The 14170-nt window shown below is 39.2% G+C and overlaps 1 protein-coding gene across 2 annotated transcripts in view; it reads left to right on the top strand.

The window, feature by feature from the left end:
• Window positions 1-14170, top strand: part of VGLL4 (vestigial like family member 4) — a 161933-nt gene that overhangs the window by 87153 nt on the left and 60610 nt on the right. For both annotated transcript variants that reach the window (XM_054976996.1, XM_054976995.1), the window contains one exon: window positions 7914-8103. In XM_054976996.1, the coding sequence (XP_054832971.1) occupies window positions 7914-8103 (190 nt within the window). The remainder of the gene's footprint in view (window positions 1-7913; window positions 8104-14170) is intronic.

Genomic DNA, 14170 nt, shown 5'->3' with positions numbered 1-14170 from the left:
ATGTTTCCCCTTAACGTTTGTTCTCACCTTTCTCCTTGTTATTCAATTCTAGAGGGTGGGAATCACCCATCAAGATGTCCTCCGTTCCTCAGAGGAGAAGGACCCTTCACAGTGAGTATCCAATGGTCCGTTTTCATCTATTAACTTTAAAAAAATTATTCCATGCAGCACATATATTAGGACATCTTTTTAAAGTCTTATGAAAATGTTTGAATTCATAAGCAGGAGAGGAGGTTGTGGAGACTGGATTAAAGACTGTTTTATCCACAGATTAAAAATTTAGTTTGTGGCGGGTGGTGAAACCCTTGAGGTATGTAACTCCTGACAAAATAAATGAATTAATGTGATTTCATCTCAAATGTGTAGTTCATTCATGTCAGGCAAAGAGAAGAAATGCAGGGTTTTAAGTGTGCTAGTTTAAAACTTGCTATATCTGGACTACATGGACTTTTACTCAGTGAGCTTAGAAGTGTATTGCTGTGTTGATCAAGTACTGTTACTATACTCAGACAATACGTCACATTGTTATCTCTGGTTATCATGTTTATACTTTATCATGTTGCCTAACATTCCAGATCTTGAAAAAAAAAGTTGATGAATAGAGCTATAAACGGAGCTATTTGAGAGATGCAGATATTCTGTGCCCCGACCCAGCTGCTTGCTGAAACAAAGAGAAGCATTCTAAGTGGTACAATGAATATGCATTCTCTGTGTGTGATTCTGTTGTAGGCCAGACACAGGCCTGTACAGTAATGAATTTGGAAGACTGGGGTATGGCCCTGGGGATTTTTTAAAGTACATTTGTTTTATCTGTGGGTTACCTTGCCAATGGGATGATGTCAGTCTGGTTACCAAAGAATGTGGTCAGACAGAGAGAGACAAATGCACTGTGTGAAATAGTATTTTGTTTTGGTAGTCTGAGCTGTGGTTTTTCTTTCCCTTTATGAAACTCACCAACAGCAAAGAGTGAAAGACTTGAAAATTTGTGTGTGTGAGAGAACAGCTCTGTGAATTTGCTGGTGGTATTAATCACCCTTTTCTGCCTCTGGACACTGCCTATTCTTTCCGTTCTTCCATTCTCTCTCTCCAGGTTTTTAAGGGTATTGGCCGTTCAAAGTCTGCATTAATGAAGAAAGAAAGATACCTGAAGTCTGTGTGCTTTTGTAACTTGGGCATCTCATCACAGGAAGATTAGCAAGTTCCCACTTCACACATTGCACAGGAAGTCTGAACGGACACTCAAGTCATTCTGTCTAGTGTCATTTTTTTGTAATGCGTGTGAAGTTACCCTTAGTCTCTTTGCCTTGGGAGGAGTTTTCAGATATTTTCTCAAAATATCTATTCAAATGTGCTGTCACTTCCATGTTCAACTAGTAATGCTGGAAATGTTTATGGGGGCATTTGAGTAGACTATATCTGTATCTGCAACCTGTGCAAACTTACCTTTGAATGTTACTTAGAAATTCTGCTAGACAAATGCAGAAGTGGCCATATATTCAGCTAGCGGTTGTTTAGTAGAAAAATCCAAAGCAGCTTTGAGCTTTTTAGTGTTTAGCTCTTTGAATACAAATTCATACATTATTTTTTGGGATACATGTAGTAGATGTTAATAGGATTGATATACTGTGTGCATAACAGTTCAGCACAGCATAATATTTGACTGTCAAAGTGTGTGGCAAGAGGTTCTGTTCAATGGCACTAGACACTATTTAATTCCTGTTGAATAAAATGAAGCGGGGGGGGGGGGGTCTAAGTAGGATAAAAGGCATTCCTATTAGATTTTGTTTTTATTTAAGTATCAGAAGGCTTCAAAGGTGACCTTGAGCATAGTAGGATGAAAGTAATGTAGGAAGTATCAAACGGCTTCAAGTGACCAAGACTTCATCTTTTGAAGTTGGTGCCAGTTTGTCTCTCAAAGTATATAAAAAAGATTATAAAATTGAGGTAACAACCTCTTACCGTTTGGGAATAACAGATTGTGTCATATCTACCAAACTAAAAGCAATGTTCTTGTAATTTTATATTATGTTTGGAGGATGAGACATACATAATTTAAAAACCCTCTTTATTAAGCCCTCTTAATGTTTTGGGTAGGGTTATGTGAGATTTTGAATTGCTGAGAATTTCTCAGAACTTTACGAATGGTTTTGTGACTCTTACATTTGTATTTTCTGTACAACTCGATTTTCATATTTCTGTATTAATCTCAGGGAATAACTTCAACTGGAAAGCATTAAAGTCAGAAAAGAAAAAACAGCAGTGAATTCTATAGATTTGTAAACTTAAGCTTTATAAATATCCTTTCTTTACGCCTAAAGAAAGGGAGGAAGGTGAAGAAGTAGTTGAACATAATCTGAGTTAACCATAATTTGTAGGTTAACACAGCAGGATGTCTGAATGTTTGTCTTCAGAGTGCCTGGGTGATTTTGGAGCATACACTTTTTGCTTTTAGTGTTCAGATGGAAAGTTACAGTTTAGCTTTACTGCCAGGGTCCTCCTGAATAGAAGTCATGGCTTGTGGTGTGTTTATAGGCCACAGTATGTTTGCTAGTTTATATCTTGCCTACTAAATTAACAAATGTTTATTTTTTACTTGTAAACATAGTGGTGATGAGTCCCTGGTGGTTCCTTTCCCAACAAAATAGCATTTATTGCTTATAGTAAACAGATCTACTTTTTATGTAATATGTCAGCTAGCATATGAAAATTCACAGCAGTAGATTGCTTTCTTAGGTGTGATATGCTACTGATACACTGTTCTTGTGCATTTTCTCAGTTTCAAGTAATTAAAGGGGGGAGGGGGTAAACGAAACTCTCAAAATTTAAACCTCTGAAGAAAGATGTATGTTCTTCATGAAGCTTGGGTAAGGAAGGGTCTGGTTGATTACAGTTAGGTAAAAAGCATAGTTGCATAAGCAGCTTTGTACCCTTGCGAGTTTTATAGCCTAACTACATAAGAAGAACCCTGCTGGATCAGACCAGTAGTCCGTCTGGTTCAGAATCCTTTTCACACAGTGGCCAACTAATTGACCTGAAAGGTCAGCAAAGAGACCAAAGCCTTCCCCTGATGCTGACTCCTAGCACTGGGTTTCACAGGTTTTCTGCCTTTGTATATGACGTTTCCTTTTATTCACCATGGCCAGTAGCCATTGATGGACCTATTCTGCATGGTCTTAACTCCATTCTAAAGCCATCTACATTTGTGGCCATTACTACTTCCACTGGCAGGGAATTTCACAGTTTAATCGTTTGTTGAGCAATAAAGTATTTTCTTTTATCCATCCTGAATCTGTTGCCCATCAACTTAATTGGCTGTCCCTATGTTCTAGCATTTTGGGAGAGGGAAAGCTTCTTCCTGTGAATTTAGTTTGTGAGAGTTTTTGGAGACTTTCAGGTCTACATGTCTAAATCTGAAAGGAGTTAAGAGCAGTTCTTGCTTACTGGATTGGACAAAAGTAGTTTCTCCTGCTCTGGTGTAATTGTTTTGGAAAAGCTAATTAGGTGATCCAGTTTGGTTCTTAAGAATGGAATTTAGGGACTGGTGCTGGCTTGAAGTGTCCTATTACCTTACGTCAGAGTATTTTTACGAAGCCTGTCTAAAATTCTTGGTGTTGTTGCCACATACTATTTTATGTGCTCTGTTGAGCAGCATTGCATTTTACAGTTGAAGGAAACAGTGGTCTGGAGCAGGCTATTCTCTCTCACCAGAGCCTATCTCATGATGGTTGTGGAGAGGCTAAACTATTGCTTTGAAGTTCTTGAGAAACTGGGAATAATTTCAGGAAATAGTCATTTATGAGTAAATGCTATAATATGAGCTGATTACTGTTTGTGTGGTGGTGGAGAGTGCCATCAAGTCATAGTTAACTTATGGTGACCCTGGTGAGGTTTTCAAGGCAAGAGACTAACAGGTAGTTTGCTATTGCCTGCCTCTGCAACTCTGGTCTTTGTTGCAGGTCCCTGCTTATCTTCTGACATCTGATAAGATTGGATTTACCTGGGCTATCCAGGGCAGGGCTATTACTGTTTTAACTGATTTAAAGTTAACTCAAGAATGTAGTTTAATCATTCTTGTGTTTTATTTTTTGGTCATATAAGCTAAAAGTGAAGTTAGTAACACAAGTACATTTGTGGTCTGTCTGCATGCAGTATATTATGTAAGTTCTGGTTGGGCCCATATTTGAAAAGATAAAACAGAATTAGCAAAGATACAGAAAATTTTATTTGCTTCATTTATACCGTGCTTTCTCCCTTTTGGAGATAAAATTTAGCCTACATCCTGCTTCTCTCTCCCATGTTATTTTCACAACAATCTTGTGAGGTAGGTTAGACTGTGTCTGGCCCAAAGTTACCCAGCAAGCTTCCATGGCAGAGTGGGTATTCAAACGTAGGTCTCCTAGATCCTAGCTGGATAGTAACATATTGCATCAGGCACACATTAAAATTTAAGACTATCAAAGGAATTATCAACTTTTCCAGTTGGGCAAAGGATAGTTTTGGGACTTGTCTTAGATAGGGGTCTGTAAAATTAGAAGTACAGAGAAAATGTTCACATGATGATAAAATTGGTAGACAGTATGTCCAGTGAGATGGGAGAATGTATTTTTTCATATTCACTGCATAATTGGGAAATGGTGATAGCTTTAAATGACTCATTTTATGGAAGATAATTCTGTAAGAACTTTTAGACATGTTGCTAAATAGAATGTCCATGTTCAGAGCACAGTGCTTCTTGATAGCTGATGCTTGGAGCTTGAACTGGAAAACGTAGAATTTGAGTCTGGGACCTAGCTTAATAAACTATTGTGGACTCTGTGTATGAATATGAATATATAGGTCTCAGCGGCCTCTTTGTTGAGATGGAAATAGGGATGTAAACAACAGCTGTTATAACTTCCTAGTGATATGGAACCTTTGGATCCCAGAACTGGTACAAATTTGCAGAGCATGGCTTGCTTGCAGCTCAAGCCACTGTCTGTAGGGACTCTGAGGTAGAGGATACGCTTTTCCAGCTCTGGATACAAATATACCCACCCACGTGTAATCCTTGCCTGGCCCTGACAAGGCTGTGCAGATGACTTTGGCATCATCTCCAGCAGTAGTCAGCCTGGACTACATAAATATTTTACATTTTTCACATGGGGACATGCTTCTGTAGTTGACCATTGCTGCTGCAGCTGTAGATACAACAGTGGCAGCAGGGCTTCCACAAGGCAGTGCCCCTGCTAGAGTTTCTTTGCCCTCAGGCTTGGCAATGTTGAGCCCACCCATGGGACATTTTTTAGTTTTTTTTTACTTTGTCCTTTGACTATCATGATAACAATTTGTGCATACGGTTCTGAATTTCCAGCTTATTTTTAAAAGTAAATTTCTAGGCCCTTTTATTGAAGAGATACACCCTTTCCCCTTATAGCTTGTCAACAAAATGGAATACTTATTTTTTTAAAAATCAAAACTGAAAATTCAGAGAACCAGACAGTCAGATTGCTCTCTCTGTCTAGTACTGCTCATATGGCTATTGCTTTGAGCAGAAATTAAAATGGGAAGAATCTTACTTGGTATGTTTAAATATTGCTCCTATATATTTTGCCACAGAAAGAGTAATGGAATCATTTGTATCCAATAGTAGCAACTAGGGGTGTGTACCCGAAAAATATTCGGATTTCCTGCTTCAGGTTTACCCGAAGTGGGAAAAAGCTTCGGAAAACCCCCTGAAATCCGAAGCAGCATGCCGCTTCAGATTCGGGTTTCTAAGTTGCTTCAGTATGCTCCGTAAAGATTTGGAGCATAGTGAAGTGACGGGGGAGGGGGAAGGCCATCCCCACCCTTTAATCCCATCCCCCCACCCCACTTACCTGGTCAGGCTCGAGCCACAAATGCCGCGCTGGCCAGCAGAGGCCTTCCCTGCTGCCGCCACAGCCGGTGCAGCTGGCTGGCAGACAGGGCCTAAATATGGGACACTGTAATCATATGTTCAGTGGTTTCAATGTTATCATATGGACATCTGTATATTCTATTAGCACATGGTACTTTCTTATATCTACCCTCCAAAACTGCTGAGGGAAGGGCATTCAATCTTGTCAGTGTAAAAGCTCTTTTGAGCTTTGCTACTCTCAGATGATAAAAATACTTCAGCAGTTGCATCGGGAAGGCAATACCTAAGTAAAGAGTCGAACATACCCTCGGTGCCCAAACAGACATACTAGTAATGTCCAACTTCCTGACACACATTTTTATTTGCCTAATTATATCTTTGGTCTCTCTAGTCTTGACCATAATTGTTGGTTATTCCTAGGCATTTCATTTTTTTCCCCAATAGTTGATCCCATTGACTATTATATTTATCTGCCTGGATGAGTCTGAGTAGAGTGGGCCCTCCCTCAGATTTTAAAATCTTTACCTTAAAAATAAATGCTTTTATCCATGCTTTAGCTTCCATCGATATTTTGCCCAATTCAGCTCTCAGAGCTATTCCTGAATTAATTTAGTGAGTGCTCTATATTTTATAAGTTTTATAAATTTTAAGACTATTACCCTACTAGCAATTATTTTACGTATTGGGAATTAAATAGTTCGTGCTGATTTTTAATTGATTTCAGCTATCTAGTAAAATTAATCAAGCTGTAATAGATTGTGCTATATACAAGAATGGGAAGGAAAAGGGTCTGTGCCCCTGATGAAAGCTTACCCCCTTCTAAGCAGAACAAGATGGGAAAGTTTTTTACTATAAAAACCCACAGTAGGTCTTCTCCTTTTAGGAATAGGGTCATGACCCCCCCCCCCCAAGTCTCTTAGACATCTCTGATCCTCCTATTGGCTCTCCATCCCACTCAATTTTTGAAGTATTATAATAATATTCTGTTGCCAGTTTAAAAAGCAAGAAAGTGGCTGCCATCTGGGCAAAATTGAGAAAATCCAAATTTTCTCATCCACATAGCAGCTATTCAGGGTTTGCTGTAGTCATTTCCAAAACTTTGCAGAACAGCAAGTTTAGGAAAGGCCGTGGAAAACCCAGCAGGTGCCCAACTGCTCCAAAATGCTATGGGGAAGCAGGGAAAACCGTGCTTCCCAACAGCATTTGAACCATGGGTATATAACCTGGCATGGAAAAGGCTTTTGTCTGATAATGCAGATTTTTTCTTATATTGTGAAGGTGTTCATTTGCCACCTCTTGCAGTTTTGATTACTTTTTTTCAGAATTTACATTCCGTGTCAAAAACTGATCTGTCAATAAAATGTCCACTAGGACCAGTTCACATTATTGGCAGACACCTCTTATATAACTGTCTTGTATCACAATGCATAGAGGGGATGATTTGTCAGAATCTTTCTTTGTATGGAACACATGGAATACCACCACAGATTGTGCTTATACTGTTAAGTTTCTGGAAGTAAATGCGGAATGACCAAGATTGTTTTAACGTAGAGGGCGAAAAATGAGAATTGCATTTTTTAAACTTTTTTTTAATGTTTTCTTTCACATGCATTATTTGCTTGAGTTGAGAGAAAATGAACAAAAGCAGTTAGAAACCAGAACACATTAATTTGATCACTAAGTTACAGTTTGAAGCTGATGAAAAATGGAACGTTGCGAATAAAAATGCTTTTAAGATTATATGTTAGTTTAGTCCTTAAGGGCACCTGAGGTGAGTCAACTGTTCTTCCCCATCCCTTTCACTAGACTGCTGTTGTATTCCAACATTTGTATTTTAACAAGCATTTGGAGTTCTTATTTTAAGAAAATGAATGTTCTACTTCTAACCATATCTTGAAATGACTCAGGTAGGCACAACAAGACATCCTGTTGCTATTTTGGACCATTGTTTTAAGGATATATACTTCAAAGGATATATTTATATATTTTTGTTTCTATCCCAATTTAAAATGCATTTTACCTCTCCTACACCCTTTAGGTGAAGCTGCTCTAAGAGGGGAACCCAGGATGCAATCGCTTCCAGTATCCAGTGCTGTAACCAACCATAGGACAGGGCCACCCCCTATCAGTCCCTGCAAAAGGAAGTTCAGCATGGATCAAGGAGATGATGACCTAGACTGTGAAAATGAACATGTCTCAAAAATGAGTCGAATGTTCAGTCCCCATCTGTAAGTCATTTGTGTTCCTTTCAATGTTTTTGACTTTTGTGTCAGCTAATTGTTTGTATTTTAACAGTGTTTAATATATTTAATTTTATTCTTAAAGTTTTATTGAGATTTTAAATAAATAATCATTCACCATGTGTTGCAGATTTGTCATGTACTACAGGGTACTCTGCACATTATAGAAGACCTGAGAAAACCTACCAAAAACCTACCTTGTTGAATTCTCCCGCTTTAATATGTAGTTATGCTTATGCATTCTCTGTGTCCTTCTCTTGCCTTAACTTTCAGTGACATGGCAAGAATAAAATGTTCAGTGACATAATGGTGCATTACACTTGAATGCTACCCCAGATTAGTTGGGAGGAGGGTAACTCGACACATGGATTCTATTTTGAGTGGCAGCCCTGTGACTTCTGTAATGTCTGGTTGCATCATGTGACATATCAGGATATGTTTCCCATGAAAGTGAAACATATGAAAGTGGTTGTGTTACAACCACTTTTAGTTCACATTTTTATATGCTGAGTTGAAAATACGCATTCTTAAATCGTTCTACTTGGGATAGCCTCTGCTTCTTCCATTCTTCACAAAGGAAAGCTGTGTACCAAAAAAGAACATGATACTCATGTTTTCCTCTGCAGCCGGGCTTCTGTTGACAGGAAATACTTAGGTATATTTAAAAATATCATTCCTGTTCCCTTTAACTTTTCCCCCACAGTAATATCCTATGCTTTAAGTCTCTCTGCCCTGGGAGGAAAAAGTGCCTCACATTTTTTTTGAGGCCAGGAAATTTAGAAACAGCTGCTTAGCAAACTATATACTGGCAGCTGGTCAGGCTACAGACTCTAAACACTAGTTATGTGCTTTCATTTTCACTTGCCAACAGAATATTTTTGCTCTTCAGGTAAAATATGGGTTGCTGGAAAGGAGGAAAATGGTTTCCATCCATTTTGTGTTATCATTCTTAGGAATGCTGCTTTGGTTGGCATGAACAGAGAGAATTCCTTTCATTCCTTACTAGAGGAAGTGATTGCAGTGTTTCAGTCAGAGCCAGCTTGATAACTCTGTGCTGTTCCTTGCTGCCTCAGCTCAAGAAGCACTCCACATTCCACACATTCCACTCAGCTTTGGATTGTTCTGTTCAGTCATAAGACATGGACTGAGGCATTTTACCCTAAAATCTCAGCAGTGTTAGTCAGAAGCTTGCAGGCTGCAGTTCTGGAATTGATTACAAATAAGGGTTCTAGTAAAAGCAAAACGTGCCTTGAAGTTGCAAGCCACTAATGAGCAACCCCATGAAGGCTTATGAGCTTTTCAAGGCAAAGGATGAGCAGAGGTGGCTTACCATTGCCTTCTCCTGCATAGCATCCCCAGTCTTCCTTGGTGGTCTCCCATCTGAATACTGACCATGGTCAACCTTGCTGAGCTTCCAGGCTCTGATGAGATCAGGCTAGTCTGGTCAATTAGGGCTGGTCCTGGGGGTCCTAATACCAAAGCAGTAAACTCTCTCAAAACAGGGAAAGGTTGAATTGTGCATGTGGTTGTTTAGTTTTACGTACAGTGTTTACATTGAGTTAACCATTTCTAATCGCTCCATATACTGATAATTGTGATACTCGTGAGGAAAAAGACAAAGTACCAAGCAGCTACAGGACAAGCTGTCATAGGACAAGTATGAATTATTTTGGGGAGCAAAGAAAAATCATTACTTCACAATCCACAGAAATAATGCAAATATAATGAATTTTTAGCTAAAATTCAATTTTATGCAACATAGGCTCTAAAACTTTTGAAGTTTAAATTGTCAGAGTAGGATGAAAGTTTAAATTCCCTTTTCTGGAAACCATAATAGTTTCCATGATGATTCTCAAAAATGATATTTCAGCTTTGAGTTGTAGAAGTTTAAACAGATACGTGAAGTAGAAAAATATGTACAAAGACAGTGATACGTATTTTATCATGAATGGAATATGGAAAGATCCAAATGGAGGCAAAGGCTTGGTTTTTTGGTTTTTCTGGGATGTTTTGTACTGTTCTCTTTCCAAGTAATGTAGAGCTCTGGCAGACCATTGGTAAAAGCAAGTTTCTGTTAGTTAACAAAAATGTAAAAGCACAGTAAATGTGAGAAATAAAGTATTGTGCATAGAATTGTTTGGGCAGTGTCATGTTTGGATGCAGTTTAGCTGTATGCAGGGCTTTTTTCTGGAAAAAGGTGGTGGAACTCAGAACCACACAATGATGTCACTTTGGGTCAGCTGGAAAAAGGGAGGAGTTTTTTAAAAGTTTAAATTGCCCTTGGTGGAAATGGTCACATGGCCGGTGGCCCTGCCTCCTGATCTCCAGACAGAGGGGAATTTAGATTGCCCTCCGCGCCAGGCGCAATCTAAATTCCCCTCTGTCAGGAGATTAGGGGGTGGGGCCACCGGCCATGCGATCATTTTCAAGAGGTGCCAGAACTCCGTTCCACTGCGTTCCGGCTGAAAAAAAGCCCTGGCTGTATGTAATATTTATTTTTATGTTTCTTGGGTGATGTAGAAAAGTTGTAGGCTTTAATGACATTGCTGATAAAGTGGATGATTTTAAAGGATAAAAATAGTAATTCGTGTGTTTTTAAATTATAGTACTTAGCATAGGGACAGTCCATTATCAGAGATTTCCCACTAAGCAATTTAGTACAGTCCTTGCAGGGTCTGTGGAATATTAGTGGCTAACTCACTATATAAGGTAACTGTTCTTTTTTAATGGTTTATTTTAACTATTCTCTTTGCTGTGCTATTTCCATCACAGTTGGGAAAGGTTTGCTTTTTATTTTTTCCTTTTAAAACTGGATATTGTGTCTACTGGTTCGCTGCATGTAGTAGTATAGCACATCTATCTATTGGTTTGCTGGGAGTTTTGGCTTCATTTTGTATTATCATCTGATCACCGTTCTTTTGTTTATAGGAATTTTGCTAATTAAGCGTAACATTCACATTCCTGATGAAGTGGACTCTGGCTTGCAAAATCAATGATATATTTGTTAGTCTTTAAGATAATTTGTTGATTAGCTATCTAAAACATAAATCAGCTTTTTGAGTCTGCATACATAAGTTTTGTTAGTGTATTTGAAATTTGCGTTTTGTGGTAATTTTTCCACTTCAGGTGAAATACTTGTTCAGTTGAAGCTACCACCCTTTTCACTTACGTTAATATTTCAAACAATACAGAACTTTTGAAGACTCATTATTATTAGAACTCCTTGCTCCTGTGTACCTCTGTGTTTAATTCCGAGTTCAGGGGTGCATTGCAGACAGAGTGGTATTGTGTTAACCCTCTCTTACGCATATAAACATTGTTGAATAACCTGAATTCATGAACAAGATGAGTTGGATAAAAGTGTATTGGGATTCCATAATTCTTGCTTGAGGTGGTGAGAAAACAAATGTCCCAAACACAGTTTCTTCCAATATGGGACATGTTCATTAATCAGTATGAGACTCTGGTAATACCATTCCATTATCCGTTTGTGTCATTGTTTATGGAATTTGGTTTCAGTATCATATGAAGATGAAGATAGTTTGTTGAGCATTGCGGAGGACCTGTACAGCCACTGTTATCTTAATTGTGGGGATGGTTTTGTACACTTTAAAAGTTACAGTGGAGTAGCTTCTTTTTAAGGTTGAAAATGTCTGGATGTTACAGTGCAAATGTAACGCTAATGAAGAGTTGTCCCTTTAAACAGAGGTCTCAGGCCTGACCTATGTTGTATGGGCTTCTTGTTTGTCAGGCTGGAGGTATTTTCTCATTTTCACAGTTCAGCTGAAAACAAAGGCCTCCTTATCCTTGCAGGGAGCTCTTAAGAGCTGACATCAGCCTTTTCCCAGCAGGCATCATTTCTGCCTTAAGAGTCCTTGCACAGAGCTGAAAAGCTTGGTAATTTCTCCTTAGGTCGTTTTCTTTGCCAAGTAACAAATAAAAGGAGCAAGCTCAGAGTACCAAAGAGTTAAGAAAGTATGAAAAAAAGTACTAGCTTTCTTTTTGTTTTTTGAAGGCAGAGATATGGCTGGCTTTAATGCAGTGTTTTGTAAATTTTTAGAAGATCAGCGCTCAGAGTGTTTTGTATGTTCAGGAACTTTATGACTAAGTCAGTATGTTTGTGACAAGATTGGAGTATATACATGTTTGGAATTCTCCCTAATGGCTCTGATCTGTGGATACTTAAATCCAGAGATTGGAGCCATGAACGGAAAAGACAGAAAAATGCCCCAGGTTTGCAGAAAAATGTGAAATCTAAAAAAAAACAAAACGTGGTTAAAAAGCCCAAAATGATAAAAGGAGCACATGTAGCTTTAATTAGATGCTGTTGCTAGGCAACTATAACAGTTCAGCCATATTCCAGTCTTGCTTTCTTTCTGTAAAAGACAGAGGGAGGGGGCAGGACCCTATCCAGTGCTGTTTTGTCCTTTGAGGGAGGACACATTGGGGTCACGCCCAATAGCAACCACTGGGCAACTTGATACTACATGACTTGCATGACTCACCAAGGCCGGGCTACTTGCCACTGTTAGCATCTCTCCCCTCATAACATAAGCCAGTGCAGTATACTGGTTAAAGTTTCAGAGTAGGATGTGGGAGACCCAGGTTTGAATTGCCACTCTGCTGTGGAAGCTCACTGAGTGACTTTGATTCAGTCCACACTCTCTCAGCTTAACCTTCCTCTCAGGGTTGTTGTGAGGATAATATAGAGGCAAAGGGAATGATGTAAGCTGCTTTGGATCTCCATTGTGGAGAAAGGCAATATATAAATGAAATAAATGAAGAAATATATATGAAGATGTGGGACAAATAAAAGGTGTTTAGTGGGTTTGAAGGAGAGAAGGAAGTAGGTCAGCATATGGAGGTTCCCAGGAGAAGGGAAAGAGGAAACAGAGTGGGAAAAGAGATAGAGGGGAAAATGAAATACCCTCTGCAAGTCCTTGCAGGTTCCCCAGCATGTAACTGGGCCATAGCAGAGAGGCTGCCTGAGAAGGAAGGGGGAAAGGTGAAGACAGGGGCAGAACAACAGCATTCAATTTATATACCGCCCTTCAGGACGACTTAACACCCACTCAGAGAAGTTTACAAAGTATACTATTATTATCCCCACAACAACAAACACCCTGTGAGGTGGGTGGGGCTGAGAGAGCTCCAGAGAGCTGTGACTAGCCCAAGGTCACCCAGCTGGCTTCATGTGGTGGAGTGGGGAATCAAACCCAGCTCTCCAGATTAGAGTCCCGTGCTTTTAACCATTACCCCAAACTGGCTTGGCAGGTTGGCAGGAAGAAGAGAAGGAAGCAGGAAAAGGGGGAGAAGCTATAGGGGTCAGGGAAGGGAAAGAAGATATGGTAGGGAGGGGAAAATGAGATGCTCCCTGCAAGTCCTGGCAGGTACAGAACTTTTCAGAGCGACATTAGTGATTCATCAGGCAGAAGGTTCTGGAGTGGTCCAACCTTGACGGCATTCTGCAATGCATATTATTTTTTAATCAAAATTGTGAATAGAATGTAATGCCAGACCTTCAGATACTTTGTTTATGTGCTTGATGATTGTTTTAATAAGATGCCAGTGTTGCACTTATGTTAACAAGAATTAGTTTATGTAGGGGTATGCTGGAAATGAAATGAGCAAGGTTTGAGTCCAGTAGCAGCTTAAAGATCTTCAAGAGTCAACCTTGTTGGCCTTTAAGATGCTACTGGACTCACACCTTGTTCATCTACCACAGACCAACATGGCTACCCACTTGAAACTGTCTTCATGGAAATTAAATTAGAGGTTGTCCGGTAAAAATGTCAAGTTCCTCACCATATACTTAAGTCTGTCATTGTACAGGAAGGCAGCAAACCTAGGTTAACCGGCTTGTTTTTAAATTATTTCCTTGAATTAAGAGTCAAATTTTGAGTTGCTTTTGACAGTTCACATGAATTCATGCAGAACCTGTGTATTTTTGTCCCCAGGTACTTCCTTAAAGTAAAATGTTTATTGAATTTCTGGTTCGGGGCAGAGAAGACATTTTTTATCACAATGAAGAAAGCAAATGCAAAGTTAATGTCTG

The sequence above is a fragment of the Eublepharis macularius genome, chromosome 4, assembly GCF_028583425.1.
Source record: "Eublepharis macularius isolate TG4126 chromosome 4, MPM_Emac_v1.0, whole genome shotgun sequence".
Lineage (NCBI taxonomy): Eukaryota > Metazoa > Chordata > Lepidosauria > Squamata > Eublepharidae > Eublepharis > Eublepharis macularius.
The sequence above is the reverse complement of the archived record's forward strand: the minus strand, read 5'-3'. Positions and strand labels throughout refer to the sequence as shown.